General features: G+C 50.7%; 1 protein-coding gene and 1 pseudogene across 1 annotated transcript in view; one reads left to right on the forward strand and one right to left on the reverse strand.

The window, feature by feature from the left end:
* Rnf212 (ring finger protein 212) overlaps positions 1–20,226 on the reverse strand; it is a 38,743-nt gene extending 18,517 nt beyond the window's left edge. Inside the window, 8 exon segments of the mRNA XM_004847455.3 lie at positions 2,788–2,833; positions 4,354–4,405; positions 4,508–4,560; positions 4,923–4,981; positions 6,253–6,309; positions 9,346–9,420; positions 17,282–17,343; positions 20,025–20,226. Of these exon segments, the coding sequence (XP_004847512.2) occupies positions 2,788–2,833; positions 4,354–4,405; positions 4,508–4,560; positions 4,923–4,981; positions 6,253–6,309; positions 9,346–9,420; positions 17,282–17,343; positions 20,025–20,133 (513 nt within the window). The 5' untranslated portion in view covers positions 20,134–20,226.
* LOC147825043 (uncharacterized protein C17orf114 pseudogene) lies at positions 10,885–12,368 on the forward strand (annotated as a pseudogene).
* Positions 20,227–20,794: the final 568 nt, after the last annotated feature.

A 20,794-nucleotide genomic window follows, 5' to 3' on the forward strand; every position in this document is an offset into this window, starting at 1 on the left:
AGGACCCAGCAAGTGTTTTCAGCAATTCAGGAGAGGAAGGCAGGCAACATACTACCCCGAGTGACCCCTCCTTGTGGAGCAGACTGTGCTGGGCCCCCTGCACCCCTTTTCCCCACTTGAGCACGTCAAGGCAAGGCTGTCACTGTCTCTGTGTGACTGACTGCAGCTGTGAGCCCTTGCCCTACACGACCTGAGGTGTCTGGTGGCCACAGTCTCTGCTGGTCACTCGTCAGCCCCTCCCCAAGGCTGGATTCCTGGCCTGGCCTCTCACCTCCCCATCAGGCCCAGACTCTGCCATCATCACATGTGCCTGCCAAGTCCTCGGTGTCACCTTCCCTGGCATGCCACTCACAAACCCTGTGACCTGCAGGCAGGTCCACCCGAGGAGCCTGTGTCCTTGGAGGCTCCACTTTGAGCCCTGGATGCTGTCCTGCTGGTCCTGCACATTGACTGTGAAGGGACTGGCCCACACCAAAATCCCAGCCTGGCAGCTGATGCAGATGCAGCTAGGGACAGGGGTTCCCTTCCTGTGCCACAGCCTCTGTGGCACTCGAAGACACAAAGGATGTCCCTGCTTGGGCAGGTCTGGGTGCTCCTCCCACCTGTCAGGGGTGGGTGTATTCCAGGGACTCTGGCTCCTTCCTAGGGTCTGTAATGCCTTTAATACAGCTCTCAAAGAGAAGCCTGCCATCCCCTTCTCCACTTGGAGCTGACTTCCATGTGTCCTTGGGCCTGGCTGGTCCTCCCTCTTCCCCTGGAGCCCCCATCTATGCTGCCCACCAAGCCCAAGGGCCCAGGAGTCTGAGTCTGCAGTGTGCCCAGTGTCTCCAATAGGTCTGGGACTGGATGGTAACCCATGAGAAGATCCACACATTATGCTCCAGTAGTCCTTCCAGTGGTTCCACAGCCACAGCTAGGTTGGTGTGTGCACTCCCGTGAATATCAACCCTCCAGAGGTTACTGGAAATTCACAGAGAAGAGCTGGGTCTAGGGTGAGGTAAGTGCTTCTTCCCGAGCTTACAAAGGCTCATAGGCTCATGTTTGTGGGTTGGTGCTTGAGCCCCATCTGGGGGAGAACCTGGTAATAGCTATAACATGAGTTTGGAGAGGCTAATGAGCCATACAGAGGGAGTTTGATTGGTGGCCGTGGGGCTCACTGTGGCAGAGGCAGAGGTAGGCACCTGAGGAGGGGTGCTGTTCACTTCTGCCCCTCATTTCCAGTCTGGGCTTCTGGAATATGATATTGCACCCCTGGGCTTGTCTGGGAGCTGCCACCTTGGTCTGGGATGTTGGCAGCTGTACTGGGCTGTGCCCAGGCCTCCACGGTCACTCTGCTCTGTTGGTCATGCAGGGGGCCACAGTGGCAGAGGCCATGGCGCTACCTGGGGAGCACGGAGGCTCTCAGTGGCATTCCTGGGAACCACAGTGCTTCTCGGCCTTCTGACAGTGCCGACCTCCAAGGGGAGGCACAGCAGCTTTTCCAAATTCTCTTTTCTCACAGGCATCTCCCACACATCTCCACACAAAGGGGAGAGCCAGCACACAGTGTCGCCCACCCCAATGCCCTGGCAGGGGCCATACTTCACCCTGACTCCTGCTGGGTTAGAGCCAGGACAGCAGATGGGCTTGGCTCAAGGGACATGGTCAAAATACACTATCTTCTGCCCTCTAGTTACAGCTTGCTCACTGGAGGTTTCTTGCCAAGAACATATGCTCCAGGAAAGCCAGAGTGTTTTGCTGTCAGAAGGAAGGCATGAGAGCCCTGTGGGTCTGAGCTGTCCTGCAATGAAGCATCTCATCCTGGGCTGCCGTGGGCCCATGGGGGTGCTCCTGGGTCCCTGACCCAAGTGTGCCCTGACCCCTCCACCAGTGTTCACATTTACTGGTTCCTCCTCCATGACTGAAGTTTGCATCATGTCTGAGTCATGGCCTCACCTTTCGGAAAACACCCGTCAGTACTGGTCACCTGCACAGTGGGAGTCCTACGCTCCTTCAGAGTCACAGCCTCCATGCAGAAGTCATCTGCCGGCCGCCCCAGGAGTCACAGGATGTCCATGTGCAGAGAAGGGTGCACACTGCTCTCTGTGGCCAGCAGATGGGGCCCCAGCTCTGGGTGGGCACGCCAGGGTCTCCCTGCATCTCTGCTCAATCTGGGCTCTGCCCATTATGGGGAGGGCACCCCCAGAAGCACAGTTGCTCCATAGCACATAGATCGGTGCTTGCCGATCGCAGCACCAGGAAGGCTCTTGAGAAAGAGACTGGGTAATGACCGAGCACTATCACAGCACCCGCCCTGGCCATGCACTTCGCACTCTGCTGTCTCCACCCCTTCTTGGAGCTGTCCGGTGTCTGTCCTGGCCGGCTGCACACAGGACACCCAGCTCTGCCTGGACTGGGCAGGTGATGGGACCACCGAAGCCTCCTGGGCTTCGGCCTTGTGTTCTCTCTGATCGGTAGCTGCGTCCTTCTCCTTTGCAGTCCTCACATTGCCAACCCACTTCTTTTTCTGGACTGACAGGGTTTCTGTTTTCCTCTGGCCCCTGGCACTGCTGCTTCTGCAGCACAGGACCCTGCCACCCTCCCCATGGTCATGGGGCTGGCTGTCTGGGCAGAACACAGCGTTCCTGAGGGTCCCCTGGGGTTGAGTTTAGACCCCAGATATGGGCAGAGGCACTGCTAGAGGTCAGTCTGCTGTTAAGTGACCAGGTCTGTTTATAAGCACTGAGGACAGCTAAGCACTAGGTATGTGACACAGGAGCACAGCACAGTGGCAGCAGAGGTACTTACTTTCCTCACTGGGGAAGGCGTAAGGTCAATCTCCATTGACTCCACCCTGTCAAGCAGTGAAATGCATTAATTTGGCCTATGAGTTAACTATAATTAAAAACATCAGTTAAGCACACTGTACCAAGCAAGACCATGTGTATCTGAAGCCTCCTTCTTCCCGTGTGCTGTCAGGGTGAGGTGTTACACCAATCATTTCCTGCAAGCTACTGGATGCCTACTGTCTATACAATCAAAGCACCCTGCAAAGCATGGGACCTGGCAGCTCCCTGCTCCTGCTGCTCCATCCCATCCCAGCCCTCAGCTCGTCCAGCTCCCACCTGCAGGCACAGTACTAGACCCCTGCCAGCAGGAATATCACTTGCCTTTGGTAACATGGACTGCCTGGCCCCTATATTATGCTGTTGGTGCTGGACCCGTGTTGGTCCTTTGTTCACCCAAAGGTTGTCAGGGAAACTCCTGTGGGCCTGTCTTCCCCCAGCTCTCCTCAGCCCAGAGGTGACCTCTCTTCAACAGCTTCAGCAGTCCAAAGGTGGCTCTGATGACCCAGCCCATGTGTAGCGAACTCTCTCACTTTATGTGGCCCCCCATCCATATGGAATATAAGCCAAACCGTCCCCCTTCTGTGTTCAGCTCTACCTCCCCAGGTCCTCAGCGTGTTGATCCAGACCTCTGACCATAATTTCCTCCAGCAGGACAGCTAGATACAGCCTACCTGATGGCCCCACTGACCCCACCCACGTGGCCTGTGCAGTCATGACACAGGGACCACCTCTTGGTCATGGCATGACCCCAGAGAACTCGAGCCTGCTGGATCTAGCCCACCAGTGAGAATTCCCCTGGGAAGACCTAGGTGCATGGGACCCTGGACCCAGGAAAGAAATGGTCTTTGGGCATCGTCCTCTGCCTGCCTTTGAGCTCAAGGTGGAGGGCTCTGCTCCCCACTGGGATCTGGAGATCTCTATGAGTCAGTCCCTTAGCGTCATGGCACCATAGCCTTGCTCCTTCCCCTGGAGTGTTCTCCCCAGGACATGGGGAGGCAAGGTCAGGCTCCCAGGGCCAGAGCAATGGTCAGGCATGTACCAACAAGCAACCTGGGCATCTAGCAACTTAAATGAGGTCTCTACTTGAGGGACCTGGTCCCAGGTCTGCCAGCTAGGTATGGGGCCATCCGCCAGGTAAAGGAGCACCTGTGACAGGCACCCATGGGTGCCCATGGCCAGCCCCTCCATATCCAAGCAGGGAGGGGCTGCCAGCCACTCTGGCTCTGCAACCCTGGTGAAGCTAGAGCTCCCAGAACACCAGGTCATGTAACTGTGTCCATGCCAGTGGCTATGGCTGCAGGGACAGTGCCCTGGCCAGACAGGATCACAGTGTGGACCCAGGGACCTGGGTCACACACAGAGGTAAGAAGAGCACGAAGGGAGCCAGATGCCCAGCAAACTGTCCAGGCTCTGGATCAGTAGGACATGAAGGGGTAGCAGGTTGAGAAGTGAAATGTAGGAGGGCCCACGGGACATACGGCCCCACAACTTGCCCGAAGTCTCACTGTCCCAGCAGTCCACACACCTGTCAGGGGCTGATGTGTTGGGTGGCAGCCACACGTACCCATCCGGCTTTGCTGAAGGAGTGAGGATAAAACATCTTCGTGTTAGTACATGGTTAGTGTGACTGGCAGCACGTATCTTTGTATTCTTCCCCTTTCCAGCTTTATTTTACTCACTTGCAACTGAATTCCTTATGGTGCTGAAAGCTGTTTGTTGTGATGATTTCATACTAAACAGAGGAATAAAGACAATGAATTAAATGACAAAAAGTTATCTCACTTGAAAGAAGTGGGACTTATCCCAACTGGAAGCATAAGAGGGTTTTGAAACAGCCAACTGTTCTCAGTGGGCATGCAGACAGCACGCTCCAGAGGAGTCTTAAGGGTGCCACATCTGCTGGCCCCACTGCCTCCAACTCGAGAGTAGGGGAAATCAAGGTTCATTGTCTGCACAAGCCCTCTCCTTTTTGCCTTCCTTGTTTTCCCTTCTGCCATCTTTTGCTCCGGAAATTCTAAGCACCTGGAAGAGCCCTTTCCTCTGTGCCCTGTGACAACCAGGGGTCTGAGTGGGAGGGGCAGCCAGGGTCCTTACCTCTGCAGCCGCTCCAGCTGCAGCACTGACTTCCTGAGTGACTCTTCCAGCTGTGAGATCTAAACACATGGAACAACTTCTGTCACCAGATGGACTCATGCCAAGTGACAGTTTACAGAATACACACTGAGCTCAGCTCATCAGGTTCTCAGCAGTGTGGCCCTGGGAGCCATCTGTGCAGAGCTGAGTCAGGCCCTGGGGACACAGCCCAGCCCTCCTGTGCCAGCCCAGCATGCAGCTGAGATGGGCAGACAGGAGCCAAGAGCTCAGCTCTGCCAGGTGCTCCTCAGGGACAGTGGCCTTGAGCCAGACACCTGACTGCACACAAGTGCTCTAAGCACAGCCTGTGATACAGCAGGGCCTGGGCCTACATCTGGACCCAGACCTGCAAGGGCTTGAGGCCGTGACTTAACTCTCCTTCCTATGGTGGTGTCTGTCCAGTGGGGTCAGTACTGCCTGTCCTCTAGGTCTGCTAGGGGCAGAAGACATTAACACAACAGAGGGCTTAGCCAAAGCTCAGCACAAGGCAAGCATCCTCTGGCTGGGTTCTGGGGCACTGCCGGGTGTGGTATGGAGTGGCTGCTTGAGGCTGGAGGGTCTGTGCACAGAACCTGAGCACCCCGTACCCCTCTGATGGCCACACACAGAGAAGTAGCAGTGGGGCCAGGCAATAGCTTCTGGATTTGAGGAAGGGGCTCCAGAGTTCCATGGCCTTAAAGCCAGGGTCCTCATTTAATTTACTCCAAAAACTCCAGAGTTTTAAAAGCAGGACTTTCAGGGGCCGGGGATTTAGTTCAGGGGTTCAGCCACCTGCCCTGCAAGCACAAGGACCTGAGTTCGATACCTGGTACCAAAAAAAAAACAAACCAAAAAAACCCACCAAACCCAACAAAACCCTGCCCCAGGATTTTCATTTTTAAAAACCAAGATATTCAGGCACAGTAGCATCCTGCTACTTGGGATGCTGAGGCAGGAGGATTCAGAGTCTGAAGTCTGCACTAGTGACTGAGCCTCTGAGTAAAATTTCAAAGAGGGCTGGGGCTGCTTGGCAGTTCACACTTGCCTGGCACCTGCAGGGCTCTGGGTGGCTCCATGCCCAACACCACAGACAAAACAAAACCCTGGACAGCTGAGTAGAGGAACCAAGGGGCCCAGGATGCTCTGAGTGAACTGCAGACAGGTGTCAGGCAAGGGGAGAGAGCGACAACACCGCACACTGGAAAAGCTAAGAAGAGCAGTCTCCTACCGGGCCCCCAAAGAGGGTGGTGTCAGACAAGAGACTTGGGTCAGAGGCCAAATGGTCCAGCAGGCAGCAGATCGTTCTGCTTACCTTGTCTCGATAGAAGGCGAGCAGCCTCTTCCTGTGCTTGTCTTGGAACTCTGAAATCTGACAGGCGACACATGTCAGCGGGGAGGTGGTGGTGTTGGAAGGTGGGAGTGCGTGGCTGCGCACCATCTCCTTCCACGGAGACGTGTGGGTGCTGTCGGGTGAGGGTGCTGCCGTCAGGGCTGCCCAGTGTGGGTGCTTGGTGCTGAGGTTCCCAGAGTAGGGAATGTGTCCAACAGAGGCCACTGAGCCTGCTCTCTACGAAGCCCTCCTGATAGATACCATGACTGCTTGTCATCCCACTGCCTCTCCTGTCCAAGCTGGGACGGCCACAGTGTGCTGTCACTCTGACGACAGTGACTGACCAACCAGCACCAAGTGAGGAACCATGGCCCAGGCCAGTGGGGAAGAGCCAAAGCAGAAGGCAGCCCAGGCAGACTGCCCGTGACCTGTCTGCATTGCCAGAGCCAGCCGTGCCTGAAACCTGTCCCATCCCTGGTCTTCCTTACAGAAGCTCCAATGCAAGGGAGGAAACAGTGGTCTGAAACTTGGAGGAGGCAGCTGTTTCTGGTAAGTGAAGGCTCAGATGATGGTGCCCACCCACTTCAAACACTGGACTGTCCCATGTCACCTAACTCTGCCACCACTCAGGCACGGCCTGCAGACAGAGGGCCAAATGTGGATAAAGTGCATTTAAAGTCACTTCCTGCAAGCCTGGCAATCTGCTCATGCACAGACAGGAGGGAGCAGTGTGCAGCCTGGAACAGAAGACAATCTAGCTGTGGATAGGGACATGGGCACAAGCTGGGCCTGCAGCCCCATCTCCTCCGTGGAGATAGCACCTCTGGGTCAGCAGTGACATCTTCCTCAGAGTGGCCGAGTTTCAGGCCCAGAAGAGCTATCAGCTCTGCAACAAGGTGGGCACAGCCCAGGTGCTGCTCATGCAGACCATGAGGAGTGCTGAAGAGTCCTGCAGGTGACACAAGCCACATCCTCATGTGCTTCCCTATGGCAGTGTGGGGAGGCTGAGCCCACCTGACTCTGTTGTGGGCTCCTGGGAGAACCAGGGTGCTGGCACCTGTGCCCGGCTCTGGGGAGCCCAATGGCACCATGTCTGGACAAGCAAAGCTCTAGGACCTCAGTGACTCCTCATGCCCTTCCCTTCCTGCCCGAGGCACCTGTGGTCAGGCAGTAACAGGAAGAGTGCTGGCAGTTGGCTGCCTGTCTCCTGTCCCACATCTGTGCAGGCAGGGCCTTGGATTATGGCCCATACCTCACAGGCATGGTACCTGGGGACACTAGGGGCCTGACACTTTTCAGCAGATGTCCACACCAGTTAGGTCTATGGGCCTGGCGGTGGGCACTGGGGTGCAGGGGACTACCATTCTCTGGATAAGGGCCCTGGTGGGGACAGCACACAGCCTCTGTGCCTGACCCTGTCTTGGCCATGGTAGGTGTGACTGCAGCAAGGTCAAGGCTGTGACCATGGTGTCTCTGGATCCCCAGAAGCTCAGAGGGGAGATGAACCCAGGGAGATGGGGACAGCTGCAGAGGGGATGAGTCTGGCAGAATGTGGGTTCAGGGTTTCTCTTGTGAGCAGGGGAGTAGGGGACAGCTTGGACCCCATATGTCCACGTCCCTGGGTCTGCAATCTGCTGGGGTCTCACCCTGGCCTTCAGTGTTATGCTACCCACAGGGTTTCTCTGGCCTGGGCTACAGACCCTGGGTATGGCCTCAGAAGGGAGATTTTATTAATAAATAAAAAAGAATCCTACATCTTTTTCTTATATGATCTATGCTTCTCAGATCGAGTCAACCCAGGGCAGAGGAAGTGGAGGCTGCACTGGACCAGATCTATTTAGAGCTGCCCAGGGCTGACATACTTTTGTCCACAGTTCATGAGGTGAAGAGACTGTGGCAGGGAATGGAGATCCGAGACAGTGCAGGCTGCACGGAGAGTAGTCTCCTCCAAGAAGCAGCATCTCCAGGTTTCAGACTGGGGCAGACAGCAAGTGTCTGTGCTGGGGGTGGGAGTGGCAGGCACCCCAGGTGAGCACACTCCTCAGCCCACAGCTCTGCTCACACCCAGGGTGGTTCTTCCTCTGCAGACCAGCAAGTTCCTGCCCTGCTGGGTCAGAGCCCGGCCTGCACAGCACAGATGAGCCCTACTCGGCCAGGGCCTCTGTGACAGAGGCTCTCACAGAGGTCTTCAGGCAGGAGACATCTGTCTGTCCCAAAGGAATTGAGGAAGGGGACAGCAAAGGCCCCTGAGGTGGCTGTTGCTGAGATCTCTGCTGCCATCCTATGGCAGGACTCAGAGTTCTGGTCTGTGGATCTGAGGAGCTTTGCTTATGTGGGTTTTATCTGTCACTATTTATCCATTAGAAATTAAGACAGAAATTTAAAAGTGTTTATTGAGTCTTTAAAACAATAAACCCATTATGTCAGCTAAACCCAGTCTCAGGTGCTTCCCCAAGGTCACAGCTGGGTGTAATCTGAGCTGGGGTCCTTGTGAGGACCATTTAGGCATTGCTCCCAGAGAGCGAGGACGGCGGAACAGACCTGGCTGATCTCGGCCTAGAAAATGGGGTGTGGCTGAGGACATCGGTGGGGTGGGCACAAACTCCCCCAGGCCACCTGCCTCAGCTGGAGGTGACATGAAGCCAGGAAGAGGGAGTCAGGAGGGAGGCGCCTGTGCAGCCCTGCACCACCAAACAGGTGAGAGCAGGCACTTGCAGCCCTGGGTGCTATTTGCATAGGATAGCTTCACAAAGAAACCTACTATCCTGAATCCAGAGACCTGGCCTAGAGGGAGGTTCTCAGGAACTGAACTTCCTGGGGCATCCTGCCTAAAAGGGCCCAGGGCTGAACTGAGCCCATGTGGGTCTCAGTGTGACATCAAAATAAATCACATGGGCTTTGTCCAGATTGAAGCACAGGTGCTTCACCACTGCAAAGGTGAAAAGAACCCAGAGAAGGCAGAAAATACACATTGACCCCACATCTGCAAGGGCGTGGCCTCCAGAGCACACAGTGCACACCGTCTGAGATGACAGGCCTGCATGTCTGTTCCCAAGCCCCCTCAGCAGCACTTACCTGGGCAGTGTCCTGTGAATACTTCTTACACAAGCTGTCTATACCCATGAAGAAGGCCTGGATGCTGGAGTCGGTCTGAAAGAAAAGCCAAGGGCTCACTATTTGTCACTTAAAGCTTCTGGCCACTGATTAAAAAACTGCACATCAAGGTCTAGAATGAACCAGAGGTGGCGCCAGCACTTCACCTCAGTAGGGTGGCACCAAGGGAAACAGGGCCATGGGCCACGTCCTTCTGTGCCCAGGGAAAGCCAGAAGGCCCTGGGTTCAATGCCCGGTACCATGAAAAAATTCTAACTCTTGTTATTAATGAAGCCATAACTGACTTAACCAAACTTGAAAAGAACATTATATTAAGGGAAAATTACAGGTCCAGCTCACACATGAACAAAAATTCCAAGCCAAACAGTAGTAACCGAGTTCATCCATTTACATGAGCTGTGCCACATCACCCCTTTGTATTTACTTCTGGAATCTAATAGGGTTTTAAAATTTTTTTAAATAAATACAATTCATCACATTAACAAAGTGAGGTTAAAAAAGGAAAGATGTTAGCTGTAGAAAAAGCAAAAGCTCTACACCACTTATAGCTTAAAAAAAAAACCCAAGCAAAAAACTTAGTGTACACAAAATATACTCTTTGGTGGTGAAGCAGAGAAGGCTGGCCACGAAGTCAAGAGAGATGGTTAGCTCTGGCACCAGCTCCTGCTCTGCGTCAGCTGGAGGGCCAGCCAGTAACTGGGGGCTGTGAGTGCCAATGCGAAAACCCTAGAGGAAGCTTCACATACACCAAGAGATTATCAAGTGAATTTGGCAAGATCTCTAGTATAAGTCAATAAAATCAACTATACTTTATGTACTAGGAGTAAGTGCTGAGAAAATGAAAATTTTAAAAACTGTAGCAGACCTTCAAATCATCAAAGCCTAGAAACCATCACCATCACCATGGTGCTGATGGGGGTGCAGGAAGCCTGTCTAAAGAAAGCCAGCAGTCATTACTAAGAGAAATCAGAGGACTTACAGGTAAACAAGACAAATGCCACAGTCATGGATTAGAAGGGTCAATATTATATGTACCAATTCCCTTCATGTCATCTTATTAAGTGCAAAATGAAAATCCCAACAGGATTCTGTGTGTGTGTGTGGAAATTGACAAGTTATTCCTAAACTTATATGGGCATCCAAAGACCAATGTAGGCCAATGGGTACATCAGACAACCCCCATGCAGTGGCTCATTGTGGGGGACACCTGTCCCTTGCCCATGTGACAATTCAAGCCCATACTCAGTAGCTTTCACTCTGGGCCTTGGGCCCAGGCCTCTGCAGGACACCTAGGGCTGTCCAGGAGGTTGCTTTTGTGGGCTAGGCCCATAAGTGGCCTTTCTTGCTCCCCCTGTATTCATCACTCTGGGTACCAGGAGGAGAGGAACAGGTCGGAGGACAACCACATGCGTGGGTTTCATTCTGGTTGTTGGTATCTGCTTCCTTCTTGCCAATACAGAAAGTCACTCCCCCACTGGCACACCTGAAAGGCACTGCCACATGGCAAGCTCAGGTCGCCAGGTGAGTTGCTGTCCTCTTCTTTGGGTCCCAGTTTAGTGTATCAGTCATTTTTCTGTTGCGGGAACAAAATAGCTGAAATAACTTAAGGGAGGAAAGATTTTGGCTCAGTCTCAGTTCATGCTCCTTGTGTCTAGTGATGCAGAAACACCACGATGGAAGGGCATGGTGGAGGAAAGCTGCTCATCTCATGGCTGCCAGAAACAGTGAAAGAGAGGGGAGAGTCAGAGAGGAAGGAGCTGGGACAAAAATGCACTCTCAGTGACCTACCTCATCCAACTAGGCCCTGCCCATTAAGCCCACTAACTATAAACTCACTGATGGATTAACCCATGGATGAAGTCAGGGCCCTACCACTGGACATTGCTGCATTGTGGATCAAAGCCTCAGTGCATGAGTGCTTGGAGGACCCTTCACATTTAAACCATAATAGTGTGCAACCCCTGAACTAGAAGACAGGCACATCCCTAGGTCCTTGCCACAAACCAACATCCAAAAGGGCCTGGGGCTGGACAACTAGAGAAACCCCCAGCAATGCAGAGTGGACACAGCGTCTAAAGAAGGGCCCAGGGCTCCTTCTCTGGGAGGGTTGCGGTGGAGGGGCAATCCCTCTGCCTTCTGGGGCACACCCACATGCACATCTCCAAATCCTGGCTAGCTCACTGGGGATTATAGAAAGGGCATGACAAGTGTGCTGGTTTCTATCTAGCTGTTCCCCAAGAGCCTCATGTGGTCACAGGTAGGGCTTCTCGACAGGACAGTGATTGGATTACAGCTTATAGCTGACTTCCTGTCAGGAGGTCTGGGCTGGTTGGAAGAGGCAGGTTACTGAGGGTGTGGCCTAGAAAGGTTTATCTTCTTTTCTGGCTCCTCCTTTTGCTCTTTGCTGCCTGTGTGCCAAGCCATGAGCTCTCTTTTGCCATGCTCCTCTGTTGTCCTGCCTTGGAGCCAGCCGACTATGGACTGAAACATCTACAAACTATGAGCCTAAATAAATCTTTTCTCTTTAAGATGTGGGTGTCAGGCATAGTGTCTCAGGAACGAAAAAGTGACTAGAACAAGAAGAGCATCCACCTGGGCTGCTGGGGCCTTTATCACAGACATAACTCTTATCATAATTCCAGACAAAATTTTTACCACTTGAGTAGTTTTGCCTACACTGGGAGGGGGCTTAGACACCATACTCTGGGTCCCTCCTGGCCACTCCCAGCAGTCCAGTTTTCTTGAGGTGGGTGTGAAGGGGGCCTGGTGTTTCCCTTGGTGTGGATGCTGGAGACATCGGGAGACTGAGAGAGGAGCAGGCCAGAATCCTGCTGCCCCTCTAGAGCCCAACCCAGCTATGGTCCCCGTCGCGGCTGAGAGAGGGCTTCCTTCCAGGGGCTGGTGCCTACGTCAGCAGGAAAGCTCGACTCTCTTTCCACCACCAGCTGCACAATGTAGCATCAATCAATGACTCTACCATTTGAAGGTGGCAACTGAGTCTACGGCCATACCACCCTGAACACACCCGATTTTGTTTGAAGGCAACAATTGGGAATACTCAGCAACCTTCCTTCACCCCATTTCCCAGTGGCTCAAGTGTCCAGCTCCCTCAGGCCTGTCATGACTTGCTCATTAAATTTGTTCAGAACTGCCAAAAGAAAAAAAAATTCTACCACTTGAGTCAAAAGCAACTGGCTTCTCCAGTCTCAGGGGATCTTTATTCCTTTCCACCTCTGCTAGAGACCAGGTAGGCCTTGCCTGAATGCATCCTTTCTCATGGCTCCTCAGGAGATGGACCACATCTCTGCTCTGGACTCTCTAAAGCCTTTCCTCCTGGAGGCCCAGGCCCATCTTGTCCTGCAGGCACCAGCTTCCATTTCCTGCTCCCCACAGAGGCTCAGTGCAGTGGTGCTCTATTTCCAGTGTGTAGCCATAATGCTCATTTTCATGGCAAATTGATGAATGTATGTTATGTTATTCTGTATATGGGCAAACAGAGTTGGGGGTACCTTTTGTATAGTGATGTGTAACACCGCTAGTCAGGTAAAATCATCTAATAACACAACTTTTGTTTTAAAGAAACAGATCAGAGTAGAAACCATCAGAAGATGGTACACTTAGTGGAGACAAACACTGTCTTGTGACACTTCACAGAGCAGACCCTGTGCTGCACTAGTCTTTCCTGCTGTAGGTCATAGTCACAGACAGACACAGCTATTCCACAGCACAGATGGGGACAGTCTCCAAGAAGATGACTCTCCACAGAGACCTGATGGCTGTGGAGGATGGAGCAATGCTGAGAGAATGTTCCAGTCAGAGGCAGCAAAAGGCCAGACACTGGGTGGAAGCCCCAGGCTCCATAGCTGCAGTAGCAGGTTGGGGACACTAGCTTGGAGACCAAGAGGGTACAGAGGCCGGGCCACAGAGCCATGAGCACCAGGGGCCTTGGCTTTCCCCCTGAGGTGGAACTCATGGAGGCTTGGATCTGATCTGCACCCAGGCAGAGCCCACCAGCTGCAGGCTGCAGAGCAGGAAGGCCCACAGGGAAGGAAGATGGGTGAGGGAGATGTGGACCCTGAGGAGGCTGCTGGAGCACCCCAGGTGATGGTGTAGAACAGGGGTCCAGAGAAAGAAGTAGCCACACTTCAATGCTGCCACAGCTTCCCTCATTCACTCCCTCATGGAGAACAGAAGACATGCTTTCCAAGCTTCTGCAGAACTCTACATGCAAACCACAATGAGAATCCTGCTGACTAAAAAAGACACCATATAGTTACCCTCTCAGCTCACAATGCCATAAAACTAAAACTTAACCATGAAAATGGCATGAAGCTAAATCTAACCCAGGCATGTCCAACCCATGGTCTGCATGGGCCCTGGACAGCTGGTAATGAGCTTCACAGGATCATACACTTTTAACAGCATTATGTGGTTCTTACTGGTTTCTTTCATGACAGCTTTCAGTAGTCAGGCACACACTGCACAGCTGACCAGAGTGCAGTGCAGGGAGGGCACAGGGCAGTGCTGGCTGTGCCGCTTGTGCTCACCTCACACAGGCACAGACAGAAACCTGTGCATACCAGATGTCACACGGCAAGAGAAACACAGTGACTGCCAATAACAGTGTTCAATCCACCTACACATATGTATGCCAGTTAACATAAGCATTTGCTGTTATTAAGCAGATATGTAGATTTTCCTATTTATTAAAATTGAGCTTGTTGTTTTATTGTTCTTATTTCACAAGATAATAAATTGAAATTCCTTTTTAGCAGCAGGGACAGAGGAAGTACAAAATGTATCAAACAGAATTGTGGCTTATTATCTAGATGTCCCCCCAAAGCCTCATGCATTCATAGGTGGGGCTTTTTGGAGGTGGCTGGACCTAGGGTGTGTGATACTGGGATTAAGAAGGCATGGTAATGGATTAGTTCACTAATTGGTTTATCATAGTTCTAGGTGCGGATAATGAGAAGGCCTACCCTGGGTGTGGGTGGTACCATCCAAAAGGCTTGTAGCCTAGATGGGATAAAAAGGAAAGGGAAACTTGCTTCCTCCCATGGACTGTTTCTGCTCTGTGATGCCCTCCTACCATGCCGTTCTGCCTTGGAGCCAGTCTACTATGGAATGAAACCTCTACAAACTGTGAGCTACAATAAATCTTTGACTTGTGAGTGTCAAGTATTTTGTCTCATCCAAGAGAAAAGTTAACTAAGACAAACAGTTTTTTGTTTATGATGTCATGATTACATATACAACATTGCTAATGCTAGAAAAATAAATGGTTGCTTATTTATTAATATTTGGATATAAATCAGAGCAGAGTGACATTCAAGTCAAAGAAAAATCTGATTATGTCTCTTTACTAGACTTTTTTTGGTCCCAGGGATTGAACTCAGGACCTTGTGCTTGTGAGGCAGGCGGCGGCACCACTGAGCCAAATCCCCAATCCTCTTTACTAGGCTTTTATAAGACCTACCTTCCCAGGAAAAATATTCCTTGCTTCACAATCATGCCTTACTCATCCCATTGCTTTTTGGCACTACATACATTTGTGAACAACTATTTTCAGGGGCAAAGAATACAAAGAGTAAAACTGATTAAAAATTCCTGATGAACACCTTGGGAACTTACTGAGAATTTCAATAACTTTCATTGAAGTAGACATGGATGCATTAGTTTTACAAAAACAAGGTCAAATATTCCACTAGTTTTATGGTTATGTTACCCTCTTGTAAAAAAATGGGGTTTTTTTTTGGTACCGGGGATCAAACTCGGGACCTTGCGCTTGCGAGGCAGGCGGCGGAACCACTGAGCTAAATCCCTGGCCCTAAAAAATGTTATAATAAAAATACTGTTAAAAGGAAATTCTTCTACTTACATTCATTAACTACATTATATATTTTATATGTAGCCCAAGACAATTCCTTTTGGCCCAGACAACCAAAAGGTTGGAGACTCATGATCTAACCATTTAGAAATTAAAGGGTATTCTTTCAAATAATTGTTGAGTTAGGAAGGAAATAAAGGGCCAGGGATTTAGCTCAGTGGTTCCACTGCCTGCGTCACAAACGCAAGGATCCCCGTTTGATCCCCGGTACAAGGAAAGGAAAGGAAAGGAAAGGAAAGGAAAGGAAAAAGGAAGGGAAAGGAAAGGAATGGAAAGGAAAGGAAAGGAAAAAGGAAAGGAAAGGAAAGGAAAAAGGAAAGGAAATGAAAAAGGAAAGGAAAGGAAAAAGGAAAGGAAAGGAAAGGAAAGGAAGAGAGAGAAAGAGAGATAGAAAGAAAAGAGAGAACAAATTAGAGATTATTTAGAAATGATTCAGAAAAGCAGTACTAAAAGTGACCTAGAAACACAATGCACAAAAGGAAATGGATAGCCTCAGTTACATCTTTTTTTTTTTGAGACAGGGTCTCACTCAGCAGTTCAGGCTGACCTTGAACTCACTATGTAGCCGAGGCTGGTCTCAAACTTGCAGTGATCCTCCTACCTCAGCCTCCCGAGTGCTGGGACCACAGTAATGTGCCACCGTGCCTGGCAAACAACTCTGTTACATTTATTAGGGAATAAGGAATAAAACAAGTGACCTGAACATTCAACCCATGAAGGCAGAGAAAGGGTCAGGTACCTTCCAGGCTCCACTTGGAGCCTGACTGTGTGGCACGGCTTAGTGCTGCAGAGCAGTGCATGGCAGAAACAGACGGTTCCTGGGACTTCATGCTGCCTCACACTGGAGGAAAATAGGCCCTTTCTATTACAGATACAAACACTTAAATATTTTTCCTTTTCTTTTTCACTTCTAGGAATTTATGCAACAAAAAATATTCTCACAAATGCAGAGAGATTGTTAAAAAACGTTCACTGTGGGGCCGGGGATTTACCTCAGTGGTTCTGCTGCCTGCCTCGAAAGCACAAGGTCCTGAGTTCGATCCCCGGTACCAAAAAAAAAAATGTTCATTGTGAGGTTTTCTGAAACTGAAAAGCCGAAAACCCCACAGGCTCATCAAAAGGAAAATGCTGAAATACATATTATGTAGTAATTTTAAAAGAGGGTGCCCCGCGCACAGGTAATGGGAAAAAAAATAAGAGCCAAGATACATCATGTACAGGTACAAGCACCCAGTGATAAATGTAAACATATTGTTTACCTAAAATGTACCAAAATTCTTAAAAGAATTTAAGGAAAAAAAAAGGGTGCCCCAAATATAATGTCACCTGGGAAACACTTTTGTAAATCATAAAAACCACAATAGGCACCGAAGTCTAGGTTGTTGTCTTCAGAAACAGGATTTGGGGAACCTTCAGATTAATTTTCTGTATTGTCTGAACTTCTGTGTAACTTTGTTTTATATTTGTAATAAAAGAATTATGACATTTTAAGATATTAGAGCAAACATACACGTTAGAGAGTGAGGAGGAAGAGAACAATCGTTTGTAACTAAGTTTGTACCAAAGAACATGAAAAACTAATGTAGTTTAGACAGAACCAAAGGCATGGTTTTAAGCCAAAGGCAGCAGTACTGTACCTGATTTTAAGTTTCTGTCATTAAACCTTCTGAATTACACACATATGACCTCAATGAAAAACCAAACTCCACTGCATCCTAAAGAGCTGGTATTGTGCTGAAGAAATCTTTCTAACTCATTTTCACTCCCAGGAACACAGCTTGGTCCAAGAGGTGGTAAGTAAGTCAATCTATGGCTGAGAGAGGAAGTTAGTGAGGTCTTAGAAACCTAATCCTAACTCCACATTGATTTTCAGAAGTCTCACAATATGCTGTTAATCCAACCAAACAAATGGAAAATCTAGATACCACAACTGACTACAAATTAAATTTCAAATTGAAAGGAAATATTATTGAGAGAAATACTCAAATTCAACAGGTTTCAACTTACATGTTTTGTGAGTAAAACTGTACGACAAGGAACTCTACAAATCACACATTCATCCTTTTTGCCTATAAAATAAGAACAGATTTTATGTTATACTAGTTTTTAGATGTGTATAAATGCAGTCTTTAAATTATGTTTCTTCAAGAGATATGCAAGATTATGGCACCTAAATGGTTTTATATTCAGGGAGAGAATGACGCTGTAGGTATGCATACAGTTCAGTGATTTATGCAACAACCCCTTTCTCCTGGTTTGCAAATATGCAGCAAAACAAGGCCATAAAGATGGACAACACTTAAGGTCAGCTGTATCCCAGGGCTGGAGATGTGACCCAGCAGCAGAGTGCTTGCCAGGCCTAAGTGAGCCCTGGGCTTGATTCTCAGCACTGGAGAAAAAAATCTATTCCTTATATTCATTACAATTAGGTCTTACAGTGGTATCTCACTTTAAAAATTTGACTATATTTAATATGAAAATAGCTGCTCCAACTCCACCCAAAGGATGAGTTTTTCTCTGCCCCTCTCAGTCTCACCTCTCCACCACACAAGGTATCACGTCAGGACACACCACTCCTTCATGCACTAGGTGCCTAGTTACCTGAGCTCCTGCTACCTGCGACCAGCTCTAGGCCTGAGCACAGGTTACTATGCTCCACCTGCTAGCATCCAGCAATCTGCTGCCCAATCTCCAGTTCTTTCCCACAGATCCAGAGGGATTCCAGCCCTACGTCACCATCTTTCTCTCCATGGATTGTAATCATTATCTGGAGACCCAGCTCCATTGGCTTGCCTTCTTGCTGTTCCCACCTGCTCTCCACATGGAGGTCCCGAGCTCCAAATCAGCACCTCTGCTGCCTCCCTAGGCATCATCAGTAAACACAGTACTCTTTCCTACATTCAACTCCTTCCCTGAGGCCTGCCACTTTCTCATGCCTGTGAGCTCTTCACTAGCCAGCTTGAGCCCACAGTTTCCACATTCCTCATCTTTCCAGGAAGTATACCTGCCCCAAAGCTGGGCAGGCCCTGCTGCTGTCTTCTTTTCCTTCTGGTGTCCAGTGCAGCCAAGAACTGGGGCAAACCCACTTGAGATGTGGAGTCACAAATGTGTGGATTCCAACACTGCTGGGTCTGTAGCACTGCTGGAAGAACCTTCTGTTCAGTGCTCCCCCCACCCTGTCCCTGTGCTGATGCTCAAATGAAAAACCCCCTAACAAACCCCCTCCTCACAATCTACCTCAACTCCCCATCCTCTCCTCCAGACCTAAGAGCCAGATAACCACCTGATTCACTCTGCCTCCTTTCTTTCTATCTGAGAGGGCAGCTGCCTCTGAGTCACACTCACCTCAGATCCACACCACCTCAAAGAGTGTGGTGGCCTGGTTTGGAAAGCATGGTCCCCTTCCAATGGCCTCCAGAATGGCTTCCTCCCCTCTCCTCTTAAACTACATTCAAGACACCAGTTCCTCCCCCTCTCTCTTTCACTATGGACTCTGGAGAAATGAAATTCCTTTTATACACCATCACACCCAGAAATCCTGCAGTGAAAGATTACAGAGCTGACTCATAAAAATCTAAGCATTCTGCTTTGGGAGAAGGATTGAGAGATTTCTATAGAGGAAGTCACTTGCAGCTCACTGACAAAGTAGTTGATAGCTGACAAATAGTGCTTCTAAGACAACTGAAACAAATATTCCAATAAAAGACTGTGAGAGGACTCCAATAGCAATCAGTAAATAGCCAATAAATGTAAGAAAAGAAAAGCCAGGCCACTAATGAGGGGACAACAGGTGCTCCCAAGTCAACGCTGGGTCCTTCAGTCAATGGGCATGCCTTCCCTGGGGGGAAGTTTGGTTCACTTTAATGGGCATACGCCCAGTTTAGCAACCCCATCCCTCGGAATGAACTTCAAGGTAAAAAAAAGTAAGTGAACGACAGCAGTTGTCCTTTAGCAGGGAATCAAATAATTTTAAGGTATGGGAACTAAAATATATATTTCACAACCTTAAAAATGATGATACATTTTTATTTCAACAGAGAAAGAGCCCCAGAAAATAATAAAGGTAGATTACTAAGTGGCATATGCAAGTATAATTTTTGTGTTTAACACTTGCATCTATAGGGAAAAGTCTAGAAAGACATGCACAGCATTTCAGGAGGGCTTATGAGCAATGGGTCCTGGACAGCCAGGTCAGGGCTCTGCCCACAGCCCCATCCCTCTGCACCATTTTATTTCTGCGGGCCCTGCCCTTGGTGTGCTTTCAACACACAGTGACTGTGGCTTTTTGGAAAAATCACCTCAAGCTACTAGATCTTGTGTTGGCCTCAGGCTTCAAGAGCCATAAGTACAGGGGACGCAGCCCCTGCCCTGGGCCCTACAGCAGGCACTGCAGCACGGCGCTGCTGGCCTCAAAGGCGTCTCGTCCCCACCACTCTCACGACATCCTCTGCAGTTCCGGGGACAGCGGTCCCTGGTCCAGCCGAGCTTCAGCTCCTTCATTTTACTTTTACCCAACCTCTTCTTCCTAGCTTTGTTTATCTTCTTCAAAACCATTCTTGCCAAGGTGACCGACTCCACTTTCTATGGGATCGTTCCACACTCGGGGTCTTGGTCACCCGTGGTCCTGCGGCCTGTATCAATCCCGGCCGCGCGTGGCCCTGGGCGCTCGGCCACAGCGCCCTGCCGGCTGGGGCGTCAGTCCCGCCGCGGGGCCTCCCCTGGGTGTTCCCACCCCCGAGCCTGCCCCGACCTTTGCAGAGGCAGGCGTCACAGTACACGTGCCCGCAGCTGGTCAGGCTAAAGGATGACTTCCTGTGGGGTGGCTGGAAGCAGCGGTTACAGAACACCCAGCTGGCCATACCCGGCGAGTCTGCGAGGCCACTGAGGCCCGCAAACGCGGTGGGCAGCTCAGCGCCTGCGCACTGCGGATGTCGCGCCTGCGCACTGAGACACCCCGCCAAAACCAGGCGCCGGCAGACACCAATGAAGGCGTGAGGCGAAGTGGTCTGCGCCTGCGCACATTGGGCAGCTGCGTGTCCGCATTGAGGCATCCCGCCAAAACCCACTGATGAAAATGGAGCTCAACGTCCCTGCCCACAAGGCTGCAGGGGCAGGCGTCCGCCGGAGGACCTGGCACTGGGCGTTCTACCCCATCAGTCCTCACCTTCGCCTGTGGGACAGCTGTCCTGTCAGGCCCAGGTGGCGCCCGGTGGGCACGCGAGATGGGCAGAGGACCTGGGCGGGCGGGCCTCCGTCCCTGCGACCCTGCGCGGGGAAGGTAGGTGGTGAGTGGCGACAGCGGGATCCGCGGAGTCGGAGTCCTGTGGAAGGACTGCGGCGAGCAGGGCGAGGCAGGGGCCCTGCGGCCCCCACGGTGGCGTGGGAAAGGGCTTAGCCTCTGCCAGGCTGCTTCCTGAGCACAAATAACATGTCGGGAGGGCTTCACATCTGCAGCTTCCATTAAGGTTATAATTATTTCAGATGTGAAAGTTAAAGGGCTGGGAATGAAGCTCGGTGTTA

The sequence above is a fragment of the Heterocephalus glaber genome, unplaced genomic scaffold, assembly GCF_053883595.1.
Source record: "Heterocephalus glaber isolate CG9 unplaced genomic scaffold, H.glaber_assembly_v1.0 deba00001509, whole genome shotgun sequence".
NCBI classification, from domain to species: Eukaryota; Metazoa; Chordata; class Mammalia; order Rodentia; family Bathyergidae; genus Heterocephalus; species Heterocephalus glaber.